Source organism: Sceloporus undulatus, chromosome 4, assembly GCF_019175285.1.
Source record: "Sceloporus undulatus isolate JIND9_A2432 ecotype Alabama chromosome 4, SceUnd_v1.1, whole genome shotgun sequence".
In the NCBI taxonomy this organism is placed as follows: domain Eukaryota; kingdom Metazoa; phylum Chordata; class Lepidosauria; order Squamata; family Phrynosomatidae; genus Sceloporus; species Sceloporus undulatus.
The window spans coordinates 57003064-57020872 of record NC_056525.1 but is presented as its reverse complement, the minus strand read 5'-3'; the positions used below and the strand labels follow the sequence as shown (position 1 = coordinate 57020872).

General features: G+C 40.8%; 1 protein-coding gene across 8 annotated transcripts in view; it reads left to right on the top strand.

The window, feature by feature from the left end:
* Nucleotides 1–17809, top strand: part of DYRK3 (dual specificity tyrosine phosphorylation regulated kinase 3) — a 46465-nt gene that overhangs the window by 21270 nt on the left and 7386 nt on the right. Inside the window, exons 1-3 of one of the 8 annotated variants that reach the window (XM_042462879.1) lie at nt 5820–5918; nt 6211–7253; nt 9253–9368. In XM_042462879.1, coding sequence (XP_042318813.1) covers nt 9285–9368 — 84 coding nt within the window. In that variant the 5' untranslated portion in view covers nt 5820–5918; nt 6211–7253; nt 9253–9284. Of the gene's footprint in view, nt 1–5744; nt 5919–5964; nt 7254–7276; nt 9369–17606; nt 17684–17809 lie in introns of those variants that run through there. The other 7 variants (XM_042462875.1, XM_042462877.1, XM_042462874.1 and 4 more) reach the window with 7 other exon arrangements.

Genomic DNA, 17809 nt, shown 5'->3' with positions numbered 1-17809 from the left:
AATGGAGTTAATGATGCAGGTGCATTTGGAACACATTCAAGGCATGCAACGTTTTCATATCATTTATTCACACTATTGACGATGCAGATCTTTTTTTAAAACTCAGGGGTAATCCCGGTATATGGCTTATTGGGCTTCAAGGACTATGTAACTATATTTGATTGTGATCAGATAGAGATTTAAATAAAAATATTTGACCAGTCAGTTTACTGGATATGCAGTCATGTGAAGCAACTAAAAAAAAACAGTTTCAGGATGTTGGATGCTCATATAGCACTATCTGGGTGCTTTTCACCCTGGATATTTCATAACATTTTATTTACTCCATTTAAAAAAAAGCTATGTAACCCAAAAATTAATTTACCATAGGCCCCATACAGATAGGCCAAAATAAAGCTGCTTTGAGTCACTTTGTAGATATGCTGTTTAAATGATGCATGCACCAGGACTGGATTGTGGCTTTGGTGCAGCTTCTGGACTCTTAGTACGCATGCATTATATAAACAGCATACCTCCAAAGCGACTCAAAGCAGCTTTATTTTGGCCTGTCTGTATGGGGCCATAGACAGAGAAGTTTGTCTCTATTAAAAATAAGGTTCAGCATGTGTTGCAGGCAATAATTACACATTGTTATTGTTATTCAAGTTTCCATAAATCAACCAGCCTCCTCGTTTCAGAATCCATGTTACAAATTCCCTAACATTTTTAATGGATTGCTCACAGCGTAGCAGTGTCTTGGGGATTAGTTGTTAAACCCTGAAGGCTCCAGGACAATCCTAGGATTTTTGCAGCATCGCTGAGTTCGCAGACAGCCTAAAATAAAACCTGTTTTAAGAATTTACAGATGACCCAATCATTCTGGCTCCTCAGACTGTTTTGCCCCAAGGATTAATAACAATGGACCACCGTCTGACTGCATGGGATGGTAGCTGTGGCAGGATTCGCAAATATGGCTAGTGGCAACAGATCCAGAGCCTGTTAAGGACAAAGTTGCATCTCTCCAATGCAGTGACTTAAGAACTGGTCACAACAATAGTAGCTTGGGTCTCACACTTTTAGCAGACTCAAACATTTCACAAGTCTTGGGTGGTAAAGTTTAAACTAAGGAGAAGGCTGCATAGAGAGAAACGGGACATGATTTGTGAAGGAGTCTCAATCTGGGGGAAAGACAGGATGTATTTTATATATACAATATCAATAAATTGATGGATGGAAGGATAAAAAAATTCACACTACATAATGAAGAGCAGGATTTCTTATTGAGGAGAAGATATTATTCTGATTTTGTTGTTGTGTTCTTTCTCCAAGTTGCCTCAGCACAGTTTGTGGGGAGGTGGCACTGAAAAGCCCATTTAAACCAGTGCATTTGGTACCGGATCCCTTAGTGGTTCTTTTTTTAAGAACTGCAACATTTCGCATCTCCAATAGTGTGAATGCACTATTGGATCGATTCAGATTGCACAGCCACTGTTCAGGAAATGGAGGTACCTCCATTTTGATTCAGGATGGTGGCGAATGGGACCTTCAAATAGGATTTAAATGCTACTGAGTGATTTGCTGCCTTAAAATGTAGTGAGAACGATGAATTGATTTTGAATCAATATACAGATGTGAATCTCTCTGTGAAAAAAAAACATCAGTGTGAATGACCTCCTAATAAATCACAAGCTAAAAATGTGATATGGTAGCTAAAAAGTCCATGCAGTTCTGGGCTATATCCATAAGAGTACAGTGTCTAGATGGAGAAAAATTTAGTATAGCCACTCTATTCTGGTTTGGTCAAACCTCACTTGGAATAGTATGTCCAATTGTGGGCAGCACAGTTCAAGGACATCAACAGGTTAGAATGTGTCCAGAAAAGGGTGAAAAGGTCTAGAAACCAAGCCCTATGAGGAACAATTTAGGGATCTGGGTATGCTTAGCTTGGAAAAGAGAAAACTGAAAGGGGACATGATAACTACCTTTAAATATCTCAAGGGATGTCATGTAGAATATGAAGTGAGCTTTGTGTTTTGTTTTGTTTGGCTTCTTCAGAAACCAGAACATGAAAAAATGGGCTCTAATTACAAGAAAAGATTCTGCCTAAACATTAGGAAGAATTTATTTACTGCAAGAACTGTTCAGTAGTGAAATATATTGGAATAGGTTGGATGGACATTTTTAGAAGTGCTTTAGTTGTGTATTCCTGTATGGTGGGGTATTGGACTTTATGGCCCTTGTGGTCCTTTCCAACTTTAAGATTCGGTGCTGTGAAATGTCTTGGGAGAAACAGCCTCCTCATTACCCTGAAAAAGAAGTCTCTCCAGAAATAGCTCCATTTAATTGTTTGTATACATGCACATTGCACAGTCTGGCTTTGCCAAATGGATTTGTTTTACATAAAATCCTTCTAAAGATCCTTTCAAAGGAAAAATTTATCCAAAAAAATCTTAAATCCAGGCATTACAAAGTAGTTACTCAAGTGTTAAGTTGTTTTATATAGTTTTTATTGTTTTTAGCCTTACCAATTTTGTGACTCTTTAAAAATACCCACAGTTCACTCGTTTAATTTAAAAAATAGCTTTGAAAACTAGGAGAGTCACATAATCTATATTTTCCAAACTAAACATTATTTCAACAGGAATGAGCAGATTGTTAAGCTGCATACATGCTACTCCCTCCCTCTCCCCACACCTCCTGTTTTGAAGTGTCTCTCAATATTTTGATTTTTCTAGCTATTATTTATTGCTTTCCTGTTTTCAAATATATGTCAGTTTGTATGAAAGGGGAACGGAGTGTGTGTTTCTGAGACAGAATATATTGGAATGATCTCCTTCTCTTCTGAATCAAGCAAGGTGTGTAAAAATGTAGATGCGGTATGTGGAGAGTGTGCACTTCTTCTTTTTTTAAAAAAAGTGAAGTCCATTTCACACGTAATGCATAATTATAGGATGGCAATGGCAAACCCCCTCTGAAAAAAACTTGCTAAGAAAACTCTATGATAGGTTCACATTAGGGTTGCCATAAGTAAAAAATGACTTGGAGACATACAAGGCCAACAAATAATAACTAACATGCCTTTCTTCCAAGTACTCCCTAGAAAGTGTAGTTCTAAAGAAGCTAGGAGTTCTACCAGAGAAATATTACCTCCTCAACAAAACTAACATTCTCAGAGTCCCTTGGAACAATTAAAGACATTTTAAAATTGGGATATCTTTGCAGCATAAAAATGAGAATTTGAGATGTGGAGAGTCAGCACTCTTAATGTAGTTAACTACAATCCTAGGATTGCATAGGATGGGGCCGTGGCAGTTAAAGTGGAAGCATAGCACTTCAGCTGTGTAGTGTGAAAGGGCCCAAGGTATCCAACAGTCTTTATGCTTATATGACACTATTTCACTTTTCTGCTATTGTAGAGAGTGCAATTTCACAACTCTTGTGAGATTTGCTTTTCTTTCCTTTTTTTTAAGGGTTACCAGAAAATACAAACATTAGCCGTGCATCTTGAGTGACAACCTGACTGACCTGCCCCCATCTTTCAATGTAGAGCCCAGCTGGCCTGGCCTTTTGTGATCTGTGTGGAAGGAAAATGTGCCTGTGACATGATCCACACAATAATGGGCTGCCCTGCAATGCACCCACTTATGGGAAAAGGAACATAAAACATTCAAATAGAACCAATGACATAATCCTGAAGAACATAATCTGAAAAGTTAAAAGCTAGGTGACTTAAATACCGTACTCTAAAAGGACCAGATCCCATCTGATCAGCTAAGCAGGGTCAGTCCTGGTTAGTACTTGGATGGGAGACTGCCAATGAATACCAGGTGCTGTAGGCTACATTGCAGAGGAAGGAACTGTCTAAACCACCTCTAAGTAATCTAGGAAAAGGCTATGAAATTAATGGGGTTGCCCCAAACTGACAGGTGACTTGAAGGCACAAACACCCACAGATGGAAGAGTCCTTCTTTTGTTTTCCTTCAGTCAAATGGTGTGATGCAGCATGTATGCCCAAAAAGACTTGAACAGGGGTGTTATCCCTGCTAATAACACCAGATGGCTTGCAGCTTTGCATCTGCAAAACAGTTAATATGTCCTTGAAAAGTACCATAAACGCCAATGATTGAATTACTGATCCGCCCCAAAACGGCAGCCTGCACTCACCCATTTTACCTCTGGAGTGACACTGCAGCCTAAAATGTTTAAGATAATGGCAATATTTTCCATTCTTAATACAGAATCAGCTTTTATACAAGCAAGATTGTTCTCTGCATTCCAAACCCTTTTTGTACCAAAGCGCAGAAGTTCTGTATAGAGCCCAAGAGGTGATATTTATCTGAGATTTCTTTTCCTTAAATGTTTTTGTCATATAAAACCTTCCACTTTTACTGGCATGCGATAAAAGCATCTTAGGGACAACTCACTTATTTGTCTAAACCTATAGCCTCTGTAACAAGAAGTCAACAGACTTCAGATTTGTGGGTGCTTTTTTGTTAGGACCCTCAAGTATCTCAACTAAAATGTTCACTCAAGGTTTCTCTGTTTGTGCATGTACACTTACTTCATGTTAAGAAACAGGATGCATTTCAGTCTGGGATCTTATTTTCAGTACTAGAACATAACTCTGTTTTTTCACTTGAATATCTTCCCCTAGGTTCTTTTTAAGATTTGTTCCATAAGCTTAAGAAGGAGGGGCAAAGCACTTGTTACTGCTATGGTTTGTTGGCGATCTATTGCTATTATCCACAAATCTTTCAATCTAATAATTGTAAGCTGCTCTGATAGCCTTTAGGGCTGAAGTTTGGGGTATAAGTACTATAATAATAATAATAAGAAGAAATGTCAGCCCACCCTAGATCAACACAGTTTGAGGGGCCCTCCTCTCCAGTAAAACACCCTCTTGTTTGTGTTTACCATATTGTTGCTGTTGTCGTTGTTAATCACCCTCAAGTCAACCTTGACTCTTGGCGACCCATCTCCAAGACCCCCTTTCCTCCTCTGCTTTGCTCAGGCCCTGTAAATTCAGGACTGTGGCATCCTTGATGCAGTCTAGCCATCTGTCCTGGGGTTTCCCTCGCTTTCTCCTGCCTTCTGCCTTTCCTAGCATCACTGGACGTTATCAGACAAGGGAAACTGGAAGTATCATCCAATGGCAATCCAAACGCAAGCAAGGGGTCTCACGTTATTGTGTGAGAGGTGGTCACATGCAATTTTGGGAAATAGGAAGCTATTTTCAGGCAATGGGAAGTCAGTTCGAATGCAATTTGAATTCACGTAAATTAGCTGAACCTGCGAATTCCCATGAATGTGTTCTGGCCCCACTTTCTTTTCATTTCCTTCCGTGTGATAAACTCCACTGACTTCTCAAGTGAGTCCTGCCTTCTCTTGATGTGGCCAAAGTACAAAGCCTCAATTCAGTCATTTTGGCTTCCAACCCAAGGAGGTTCCAGGCTTGATCTGCTCAAGGACCCAGTTGCTGGTCTTCTTGGCTGTCCATGGGACCCTCAGCACTCTTCTCCAATGGATGGGGTTCCTTCTGATCCATTTCCTTCACATCTGGCATCCCTTGCTGATGGGGAATAATACGACTCTTTCCGGTTCTCTCATAGCTGCCCTTCCCACTCCTACTCTACAAGGCCCAGAGCGCTCCCAAGCCGGATTATCCTTCCAATGTGGACGCAGCGCCCTCATTCCCCTCAGGAGCCCTCTCCCTGCCTCCCTCCCTGCCTGCAGTGCGCAGGCGCAGAGCGAGCGGCCCAAGCGGAGGTTCCCTTAGCAACCGCGCCCTGAGCCTGGAAGCTGCCTCAGTCAGAGCAGAGGAGCCCAGGCGAGGCGAGGCGAGGCGAGGCGAGGCGGGTGATGGGGCGCAGGGCTGGAGGGCTCCCCCCCGGCCGCCATGATGCTCCTCAGCCGGAAGCCGGAGGGGCCCCTTCCCGCAGGTAACAGGCGCCGAGGGAGGGAGGGAGGGAGGGAGGGGGTCCCGGGCGAAGATGGCGCCCCCACCGCAAAGGAAATGGCGGCGCCGTGGTCGCGTGGGGCTCCGATGGGCTCCCGGGTCAGGGCCGGTCCTGCCCGCGTTGCCTCCCGGCCTCTGCTCGGCCTGCCTGCCTGCCTGCCTTTCCTCGGACGCGTCCTACATGCCGTCCTCCCCAGTGGGGTGAGCCTGCTGCGTCCTCCTTTTCCCCGGGAGCGCCCTCCATCCCGACCCTCTCTCTCTCTCTCTCTCTTCAGGAGGAGCTCCTCCGAAAGGTCCTCCCTTGGGAGCGTGGCTCAGGCTGCGTCCACACTGCAGGCCTTATTAACCCGGTTTGACGCCAGTTCTTTAGCTGCCTCGGCTCGATGGCCGTGGAATTCTGGGAAGAGCAAGCTTGTATTCTGTCCTGCCCTACATTTTCTCTTGGGCGTCCTCCGCTCCGTGGCGCCCGGTCGGCCCTGGCATATCATAATCCAGTTTGATGCCGCTTTAACTTCCCTCATCTCAGTGCTGTTGGGGAATCATGGGATCTGTAGTTTATTGTGGCACCAGAGAAGGCTCAGCGTCTCACAAAAACTACATTTCCCAGGGTTCCCCAACAGCATGGAAGCCAGGGCAGTTAAAGCGGCCTCAAACTGGGCTGTGTTTTGGATCCCGAGGGCGGCGGGGATCCACTCGATCCCTTTTCCCACGGAAAGGGCCTGGAGGGGCGAGGGAGGGAGGGGGGCATGGCCAGGGTGACAACCCTTCTGCCCAGAATGGAGGGCCTCTCGGAGCCCCTCCTGGGCCCCTTGGGCATAATAATAGCGTCTGCAGTTGTGGTCGTGGCCGTTGTGTGCCTTCCTTCGGGTGCCACTTGGGCTGCATCCCGGAATCCCATGGGAGCCCTGGGACAGACACGGGCCGAACCGGGCTATTCCTCCAGCGTGGAGGCAGCCTTGCTGGGGATGATGGGACCCAGGAAGAGGAGGGGGCTGTTTGTGGGGACAGGCGTCGCTCTCCGAGGCATGGGGCTTTTTGAAAAGCAACCGCAGCCGCCAGACAAAGCGCCCGGGTCTCAACGGCTCTCCTGGAGCGGAGGCGGCTCACAATGGGCCACGACGACGACGACGACGGGGCTCCTCCTCCTCCTCCTTGCAACGGAGGCTTTGTTACGTTTCCCTTAGTCCTAAGGAGGGCGGAGGGTTTGGGCTCGCAATGGCCTCCTGGCATCCAAGGCATCCTCCTCTTTAAGAGACCGACCAAACAGGGCCAGGCTTCCCTCCTCCTCCTCTCTGCCGGATTTCAACGCAAGGAAAGGGTTTGGATGTTTTCCTTCTTCTGTCCTTGAGTCTGTTCTTCTCCCACTGTGTTTCTCAGCCCCCAAACTCTGCCTTTTAATAAGAGCTTTTTTTTGGGGGGGGGGACTACATCTCCCAGAAGCCTCAGCCATACTGGCCAATGGTGTGGGATTCTGGGAGCTGAAGTCCAAAATCCCTTCAAATAATAATAATTTATTTATATCCCGCCTCTCTTTTCCGATCAAGGCGGGTTACAGAAGTACAGTTAATACGATAAAATACATAGTAAAAGCAACCTTAAAAAAATAATCAGACTTGCCCATCCCTCCCACCAAAGGAAAAATAGTGACTAATGAAAATGCAGTTTAATAACAACAACAACAACAAGTTTAGGGACCACTGCATGTAGTTCATAAACACAGGGCACTTGCCACAAAGAACTGATACCTTCTAATAATGTCTGTGTGATCTAAACATTGCGTTCAAGTGAATCGGGTGCAATCTGGGTTGGCTGGGATATAATATGTGATCCAGTCCAAGGTAATCTTAGACAAAATACAGTTGATCTTAAGAAAATAGTTACATTTTATCTGGAAGCAAACTCCACTGGTTTCAGTGAGATTTGCCTCCAGGGTTGTGTGTGTGTGTGTGTGTGTGTGTGTGTGTACATAGTCAGCCCTCCACATCTTCAGCTTTGACTTTTGTGGATGTAATTATTTGTGGATTTGATTGATGCATTCGTTCTCTTTTGGAATCTCTAGGTTCTCCAGCACAATTGGGTTGGAAATTGACCGTATGGCTTTGCTGGAGGACTTAGGCCTTACTAGAGGAAAAACCTCTCTAGGCATTTTTACATCCTCCAACACGATTCTGCAGTCCCCTTCTGGCAGATGTTGGCCACAGAGTTGCTCTAGTCTAGAGAGATTCCCAGAGAGGTGTTCTCTTAGGTAAAAAGAATAGTGAGTTTTTCTTATTTGGGGTTTTTCCACCTTCATGGGGATCCTTCAACCTTAACCCCAGTGAATGTGGGGGTACCACTGTGTGTATGTATGTGTGTGTGTGTGTGTTTGTTTAGGATTGCTGCTTTATTACGAGTAAACATTAAATTTATGTTCAGTTCATGTTTAAATATGGTGGTTTTGAGGACTATCGAATTTATGACACCAGTTCTTTCCAGTTAATAGACATTGATTCATGAATACTGAAAGAACAGTGTCACACAATATGTCCTATTTTGCTGACTTTACAAAGACTGTTATCTCATATTTAAATGGACATTATAGCATTATTTTCCTCCACCACCACCTTTCTCTTTAACCTTTTATTCAGGCAACTTAAAAAAAGATTACCGCCATTGAGTACCTTAATCTAGACTCTTTCTTAATCCCTCTAAGAATCCTGGAGTAAGTTAGAGAGTGTAAAAGGTTCCATAGTCACAGAAGTATTTGTGGGTGCAGAATCAAGGGGACTCCATAATACTCAGATACACAGAGACAGAAAACACATTCACATAAGGTAAAATGTTTGTTCTGAATAGTTGTCATTTTTACAGACATACACACAATAACTAGCAGAAGTGTGGGAAATTGATAAAACCTGGGGGATGTTATTACCTGAAGAACTATAACCAATGTCATTAAATGTCTGGAAGTCTACTTTCTATGAATTTTGCAAAAAGAAAAGAAAGAAAATAGTAATAATGTGACTCTGGAGGACTAAAATGTCCCATCTGTCTGGATGAGGATTAAAGTATATTGCTAAAGTGAAGATTTTAAGACAGAAATTTCAGCAAGTGATGTGGTCCCACTTTGAGAATTTACTCTTTTTTAAAAATTCCTAACTCGAAGGAAATGTTTACCTGAAGACACTGGTATAAACTCCATAGGTGTAGTAGTAGTTTCTGTGCTTTTATTCTTTGCAAATGTTATGCTTTTCTTAAAATAAAATGAAAAATGGTATGTGAATATATACTGTATACTAATTGGTGTTAGTTTTGACTGACCATCTTGTTATTTCCAGCCAGGTTTGGAGATGGCTTGTATGATTCCTACATGAGAATAGATCAGATTAGATATTCAGATCCTGCAAATGAAGAATGCGCTCCTTCTGGACTTCCTTCACTGGGGAGACCTAATGTAAGTAACTTCAAGCTTTTTCTGTTGTTATCCAGAGCAGCACAAATAGATGTATTTTATAACTGGGTGCATTAACAAAGTACAGTATTAATTCAAATGTACAGTTGGCCCTTCTTATACACTGATGTTTTATACACGGATTCAAGCATCCCTGGTTTGAAAATATTCAAAAAAAAAGTATAAATTTCAAATATCAAACCTTGATTTTCCATGTTTTATAAGGGACACCATTTTGCTATGTCATTCTGTTTAATGGGATTTGAGCATCCGCAGATTTTGTTATCCACGGGGGATCTTGGAACCAAACTCCATCATATAACAAGGGTCCACTGTATTTATGAAAGAGACTGTAATGGAGCATTGACCTAAATCCAGTGCAACGCTAGCCATAGCATTCAATTTTTTGGGTCTAACTGCTTGGAGGCCTCAGAGCCTCCTGAAACAAGCACCAGTTTTTCCTCTGCCCTCTAGAGCAGATTTTGGGGGTGTTCAGAGGTCTGTAGTGGAGGGGGACACTTGCACCTTCCTTATACTGGATTCTAACCTTATATGAGTGGAATTTGAGAATTGCAACACGTTGTGTTCTCGTGTTTAAGAATGTTACTTAATAACATGTTGAAAAGCATGATACATGTCTGTTGATGAATAACTCATTCCTGTTTTACGGAGTACAGCTTGACCATACATTATATAAGGGTCACTGCATACTTACAGTTCTGCTTGCCTTACTATGTTTATTTCGTTCCTTGTTCCATTGTTGCATAGCCTGGGAAAAGCCTGTCTGCTGTTGGAACTGGTTTGGTAGAGTTGGCCAAATAATATCTAGTATGCTTTGGTAAAGAAGAAAAAAAATCAGTTTTCCCTTACCAAGTACAGATCAATCCTTGTGGCAAAACAAGGATCTCCTTGTAAGAGAGTATGATCTTATTACTTTTTCATTCTTTTTTTTCATATTATTTATTTACTATGGATATGCACATTTTAAATAATAAGAATTATCATCACAATCATCACCTCATTAACTATTTGCTCCTACCTCCTGCTCCGGTCAGCTAGCTGAAAAAACAGTGAAATTTATTAATAGTACATAAGCTTCAGTTTTTCCAACATTTTCAGCACTTAAATATGTTTTGAGGATAAATATCACTGTATAAAATTAACATTCTCTCCAAGCAATTTGTAGTGTGACTGTGGCAAGAGTAGTTTTTTCTGTGGCTGGCAAATTTGAATAGTGTTTTCTTCAGGCTCTTAAATAAATCATTGTCCTAAAGAAAGAGAAACTTTTTAAGACTGATTTTTTTAAAGTGCCCAGGGAAATAAGCAAGCAGTGAAGAAAGTGACTGATTATTATGTTCACTTTCTGTTTGGTTTAAAGCAAGAGAGAGAGAGAGAGAGAGAGAAGTACAGCTACAGCACACCTCTGCAGATTGCTGTGCCTGCTGCATTTGTATATGAACACTTGTATGTTCAGATCACTTTTCAGTTCACATAAGGGAATGATGTCATGTTTTCCTATAAATAAACATTTAAATCATGGATTTCGAATTTGTGAAATGTATCTAAAGTGATCCTTAATACCTCTGATAATGTAGTTCTGTGCATAGATGTTGGAAATAAGCACCATTGAAATCAGTGTGAGGTTGGGGTCTGAGTACATATGCATAGAATCCAGCTGTAAGTTGGCTACCCAGGTTTACAAACCTTTGTGATGTGCCAAATGAAGTGGCTTTACATAAACAGAATATATGTACAGCAGGAATGGATAACTATATTGGGGGTGGGGGGATTTTACCTCCCAACACCAATCTGGCGGGCCATACCAGCAAGATTCAGCGTGCATGAAATGATGTGATGTCACTTCTGGCTTCCATTTTTTGCCAATTTTGGGGCATTTTCTCTCTGTCTTTTGGTGTTTGGAGAAGGTTTAGGGGGCTTTGGAGGGTTAGGGGAAGAAAAAATGCTGCATTTTGAGACATTTTTTGTCCTGTTTGGAGATTTTAAAAAAAATTAAAGAAACCAGTATAACTATCATGGTTGAAAGTAAGAAATCCATCCGCTGTTTAAATGGGTATGCAATTTGTTGTTCTATTATGTAGATAAAATTTTGAGGGTGGAGAACAAAAATACAGATATCTCAGGCTAAAATTGGTCTGAATCCAGTATTTTACTGGCAGGGCCTTTGGAACTTTGTTCAGCTCCCCTTCTCCTTGCAGCAGCACCCCATACTGTCTTAAAACTATCTACAGGGGATTTCCCAACCCTCCAAAGCTGGTTTGGGTAGGCATGTAGGGTCTGTATTGGAGATGCTCCCTATCTGCGCCATTGTATACAGTATGAAAGTATTGTACATTCAGCGTACAGTCGTGCATGCAGTGATTTAAACAGTTCATCTTGCAAGCCATTCAAAAAGAACATTTGGTTTGCAGTACCACCTTTTCAAGGGAGTAATTCACATTGCACTACAATGCAAACATAAGCATATCTGCTCAGAATTAAGTCTTGTAAAATTGAGGGAGCAGCAGTTTCCTGAGTCTGCACCTATACTGAGAGCCTTCAAGACATCTAGGGATGACCTGAACAGTACACACCACTTGTGTTGTCAATCAGTTCTCTTGGCTGCTAACAGCTAGGCTATGGGCTAAATAAACTATGTGGTCCAGCTTTTGCAAGAGGAAGTGTTGGATGCAGAGTGACAGGTTATTCTGAAGTCATCTGATTGGAAGTGGAACTTGATGTTAAAATTATAATGTGGGTTAGTCTGCCAAAAGTCATCTGATCATTATCCAGCTGGTTGCTCTGCTTGAGCAACCAGCGACTTTTCACATCCCAGCTGTTGCAGTTCAGTCAAGTCCCCAGGGCAGAAAAACAAAATACTGTAGAGAATTCTAGCTAGTTATGAAACTTATTGATAGATAACTGCAGTGAGGGAGTGGATGTTTCTTAGCTTCCCTGTTAACCACATTCACCGTGGGAAGAGAGGTTTGGGACATCCAGCAGTCTCCCTGAGGATTTGGCATAAATCCTCTGTACTGACAATTTTGTCTGAATATCAGGACTGTCCTGGCACAACTTCACAGATCTTTTAGCACATCTCTGTTTTGGCATGATATCCCATCAGCATAAGAGATAAAGCATTTGGTGTAACTCTGCTCGAATCGGAAATGTGACGTGGCTTCTGGCTCCCTAAACCAGTTCTGATCAAAAGTGTTCTGTTCAGGCATTTGCACGTTTAGGCATGTGGAAGTCTAATGGATGTTGTGGGCATGGGTGTGCATGGCAGCTCTGTTTCCTGAATGGTCTCAGCCACATAGCAGTATCAGAAACTACAAGTGAAATCACCAGTAAACCGATGTCAGAGAGAAACTGTCTCAGCACTCCAAAATTATTCTTAAACAGTTAAAAGTGAGGAACATACTTTGCTTTTGGAAACACTGAAGAGTTTTAAAAGGATTTTAAAACTCCAACTTAAATTTATATGTGGATTTGAAATCCCAAAGTTAACGTAAGATAAAGATAAGAATATTGCAGTTCAAGGGGTTGAACTACTGAAATGAGAGAGAGGAATTTTATTTACTTGTTCAATACACAAATCATAGTGATCACCATTTAGCAGTAGAGGAGGAAGTGAGTGGAGGAAATTTGATTCCCATTTAAAATGCATTTAGCTCTAGCGTAAATAAAGCCAGATGGACAGAAACATTGGCATCTAGTGGTCAGGAGGATAAATTACAATGAAAAGTAGATCTAAGTCTTACATAATGACACCCAATGATGAACAGTGGCATCCCCACTGGTGTCACCTGGCAGGGGGGGGGGCTGCTGGGGGTGGTGGCCAAAATGGTGTGCTCACCCCTCTGCTTTGCTGTGGTGGTGGAGTCTGAGGCGATCTGTGTCGCTGCTGCAAGCCAGAAGGACCCAGCGGGTGTCACTTGGTGTGGGTCGCACCACCTTAGTGATGTCACTGGTAATGAAAAGGATAAAGTGCAACAAAACAAATACTTTTTATTTAAAATTTGACAGCTGTCTAAAATGGCATCTTTAGAGAAGAGAATTAAACTATTGGTCCTGAAAGAGTTAAAATAGATGAGAGAATGACTTAAAAATATCTTCCAATCTTTCTTCCACCCCTTCCTTCAGATCCTTTAAAAAATCATTCTAAATATACACTCATCCCTCCATATTTGTGCCTTTGATATTTGCAGATTTGATTATTCATGGATTTGATTAATATGTTCGCTCCAGGAATATCTTCTAGGTCATCTGGTGCAACTTTGTGGTCAACTTTAAAAGTTTCACTGAAAGACCTAGAAATTCCTAGAGAGAATACTCTACTAGACATTTGTAGTTTCTCTAATCCAGTTCTATGGCCAGTGTCTGATGTTGACCACAGAGGTGCACTGGAGGACCTAGAGATTTCTAGAGAGATGTCCGCTCAGGTAGAAACATTGCATTTTTGTTATTTGCAGTTTTTCCATATTCACAGTGGTCTTGTGCCCCTAACCCTAGCAAATATGTAGGGACAAGTGTATACAGTTTAGAAGAAGTAGGATTATTTGATAATTTGATGGGAAGTCATCTATATCACTTTTGCCTTTGATCGAAAACACACTATAGAAATAATCAAGTTTGAGACCACTTTAACTGTCCTGGCTCAGTACTAAGGAATTGTGGGAACTGTGGTTTTGTAAAACATTCAGATTTCTCTGTAAGAGAGTGTTGGTGCCACAATAAACTACAATTCCCAGGATTCCCTAGCACTGAGCCAGGGCAATTAAAGTGGTCTGAAACTGCATTAATTCTGCAGTGTGTTTTGGACCTCTGTCTTTTGGTTAGTTGTAATTTAAATGTTTTGTAATTTTGTAGTTTTGTCTGTATTTGTATTTCTGGTTTACCTATACATGTTGTTTTACACTATGAAAATTATGCATTCAATAAAAATATTTTAAAGAAAAAAATATTTTAAAGAAATATTAATTTCCTTGCCTCAAGGATATATTGATGCAATTGAATGTAAATGTTTATAAAATATGTAAGTGATCAGAAAAGCATTGTATGTGTGTGTTGGTGTTGTGTGCCTTCAAGTTACCTGTCAATTTATGGTGACCCCATGAATTTCATAGGATTTTCGTAGGCAAGGCAAATTCATCTCTCTGAAGTATAGCCTACACCACCTGGTACTTGAAGACAAACACACACACATATACAAAAACACAGTGTTTGAATATGTTGTCATAGAAGAGTGGATTAAACATCTTGCAAAATAAACAGCAATTCATTCTGGTGGAACCTCTTGGTTTTTAAATAGTTTGCAACTTGAAGACCAGTTTACAGTATTTATTTTTTCCAGAGAATTTCTGTATTGCTTTTTAGTTAGGAAATTTTAAAATAGTTTTCGAAAGTATAATAAAAAGAATATCTAAAAAAGAATAAAATAATGAAAACCATTAAGACACATTAAAAACAGTTCATCAAAAACTGAGGTAACAATTTGCAAAACATTCAGGAAATTGCATGGGGAAGCAGAAGGATCTTCAGTTGACAACAAAAGAACATGGTAGATATTGGAGTCCACATAATCTCAGTGGAGAGACTATTCTATATGGTGGATGCTACAGCATCTGGAATAATTCATCTATAGTTTTGAAACTGTCTGTATAGCTCAAGGGGTGTAGTAACTGACTGCATCCCTAAGCAACTATCTCCGCCTGGTTCCTTTTGGTGGACCTCAGTATTTTAGAAAAAACAAAGTAGATCCTGTACAGTGGATGTCTGCTCATACTTGCTGCACAGAGCATGACCTTTTAACATCAAAATGAGGTTAATATATAGACATCCTATTCAGAGGAATTTCATTTTCTGCCCCCTTCCTTATTCTGTAGATGTCATTGAGGAAATACAGTATATATCTTTCTGTAGCCTCTGGTCCTATGTTTCTTTTGTATAAGCAGCTTGGACTCTCTGGTAGTGTCTGTAGATCTTGTGCTCATGTCAGTGCTCACACTGTGTTTCATAGAAAAAGAGAGGGCGGTTTCCCTCCACCTCACATGCTGCCCAGTTTTTGAACCTGTTGTGTTAAGGTTCTGGAGAGGACAGAATAGTAGGAATCCACATAGTTGATTTGCCAAATATTTAGAATACACAGCTAACACTGTTCTTGTGGTTCTGAATGTAATACTGAACAAAGCATTACTAAAATGTTTACCATTGTTGATTTTTTTCTTTCTAACATGAGACAAGATTCATTTTTAAGGTTCATTGAAAGTATTTTTCTAGATCTTTTGTATGGTTATTTGTCAATTTATGTAATTATTTAAATGGATAGATTAGATCCATCATGTAAGCAGGTGGTTAGAGTAGCTACCAATTCTAATCTTAAAGCATGTGTATTTTCAAGGGGGCTTCAAGCTGCATCGACATGGTTGGATGCCCTTTTGACAGTTCTTGATTAGAAAACAACACAGGAAAGATGCTGTGAGGGTTGTAGCTTGTTTAGGAGAGGTTACCTTTAAGGTATGTAACAAGAAATCTCTGAAAAGTGGATAGATATTTTAAAGAAGTTGCTTTTCTTAATTAATCCTTTTCAGTTATCTTCTCCCATCCCAGGAAATAGCTTGGAAATGGGCAGAATTATGTGTGGAATTATAATAGGTTGAAGTGTTTGATACTGTGAATCCAGGTTTATGCCTTACTCTTACAGTAGTGCAGAAAAATGAGTGGTGGAGGTTTTCCAAGCTAATGCCTTCTGTGATAGTTCTCTGTGTGCACATAAGTGTGTGCGCACTTTATGTTTAAGTAAAAGGATATTTAAAAAAAATAACATTGAGTTTGAAACCTATTTTTATCAGCATGACCTCGGTTTATTTCCTTCTTGGTTAACTGACAAAGTGAAATATATGTTGAGAAACAAATTCTGCCCCAGGAGGTATAAAGCCAAATCATAACCAGAGCAAAGGAGGAAAAGGCAGCTGTGCCATAGGTGACTGCATTGTTGCTCTCATGATACAATAGAGTCTTCCCTTGGCAATATGGGAGAAGGGTGTGGAAATCAGTAATTGACTATGAATAAGTATTTGCAAATATATACTTTGGGAAATTAAATGTGCATAAGTGTGATTGTATCAGCAATTGTTAATATATTTTGGTCTTCTACAAATATATGTATCTTGACAATGAAAAAGAATCTGTAAGAGGCCAGTAGGGTTCTGTGCCTAGGGCCTGAAACACTCTGACGTCATGATCTGGTCCTTTGGACCGGATCAAAAAGGAATGGAAATAAACCAGCTCCTGGCTGCAGCTGGCTTGGGATTGCTGTTTTTGGAAATGGGCCTTGAGGTCGCCATAGTCCCGGCGTGATCGTGGCCAGAGCGGCCAGAAGCTGCTTCTCTCCACGACATAAAACCCCAGTACATAAAAAACCATTTATTGAAAAATGGGTGTCGGTATTTTGTAGCTTACTTGCCAAATCCTATTGACTTTCTAGCCATTCAGCAAATGTCATGTTTTGACTAGGCAAGTATGCATGTTGGAGTGTGACAGTTACACATTTTGTGTTTTCTATTCAATGAATTTCTCTTCTCTTGTTCTGAACCATATTCCTTGTGGCACAGCCTGTAGGCAAAATTACCACCACTCTTGAGACAGACAGGTTACATATTGGATCCAGTAATGTTTCTCCTTTTGTCTACAGGAAAAAGTCCCAGATAATTCAGTTTGAGACATGCTGATGCCTCATGTGGTGTGCAGCTCCAAAATGCTTTCTTTTTCTTCTTGTGAGCCATTGGCCAGCTACCTTGCTGTAATTTCCTCTTGTTTAACTGATTTCTTAAGATCTTCTTTCAGTTTTGTGCCTCTTTAATTATTGTGATGTATATCACAGCTATTATCAGTTTTTAAATATTATTCTCAGTTCTGGAAATGTTTTTTACCTTCCCCTGTCCCCACATCTTACATTGCAGCTAACATTTTTATGCAGGATGAAAATTACAGTCCCAAATTCAGTTCCAGTTGGACTCTGTACTTCTAATCTCTTTTTTTCCTGCCTAATCTGACTACAAAATAAAAAGAATCTGCTTGGCATGCTATTAGAATTGGCAAGCATATTTTTTCTGGAATCAGAGTTTTTTCTCTGACATTCAGATTTCTTCACAATTCACATTTAATTGGTGCTGTTTTTATTTATGTGCTGTGCGTGGCCAATTTATTCAAGGTTTTACAGTGTCTGTCATTTTTTCTCTGCAGTTCAGCCATAAGCCCAATGAAGAATGTTACTAAAATGCTAATTCTCTGGATCATATTTTCTATGAGTTCCTCAAAAGGTGTGTGACTTAAAATACTGTCTACATTTTCCAGACAGATGTAGCAGTTAAGCAGTGATTGGGTAGAATATATTTTTTTGCATTTTTTAAGAAACTGCATTTTCTGAGCCAGTATCATAACTCTCT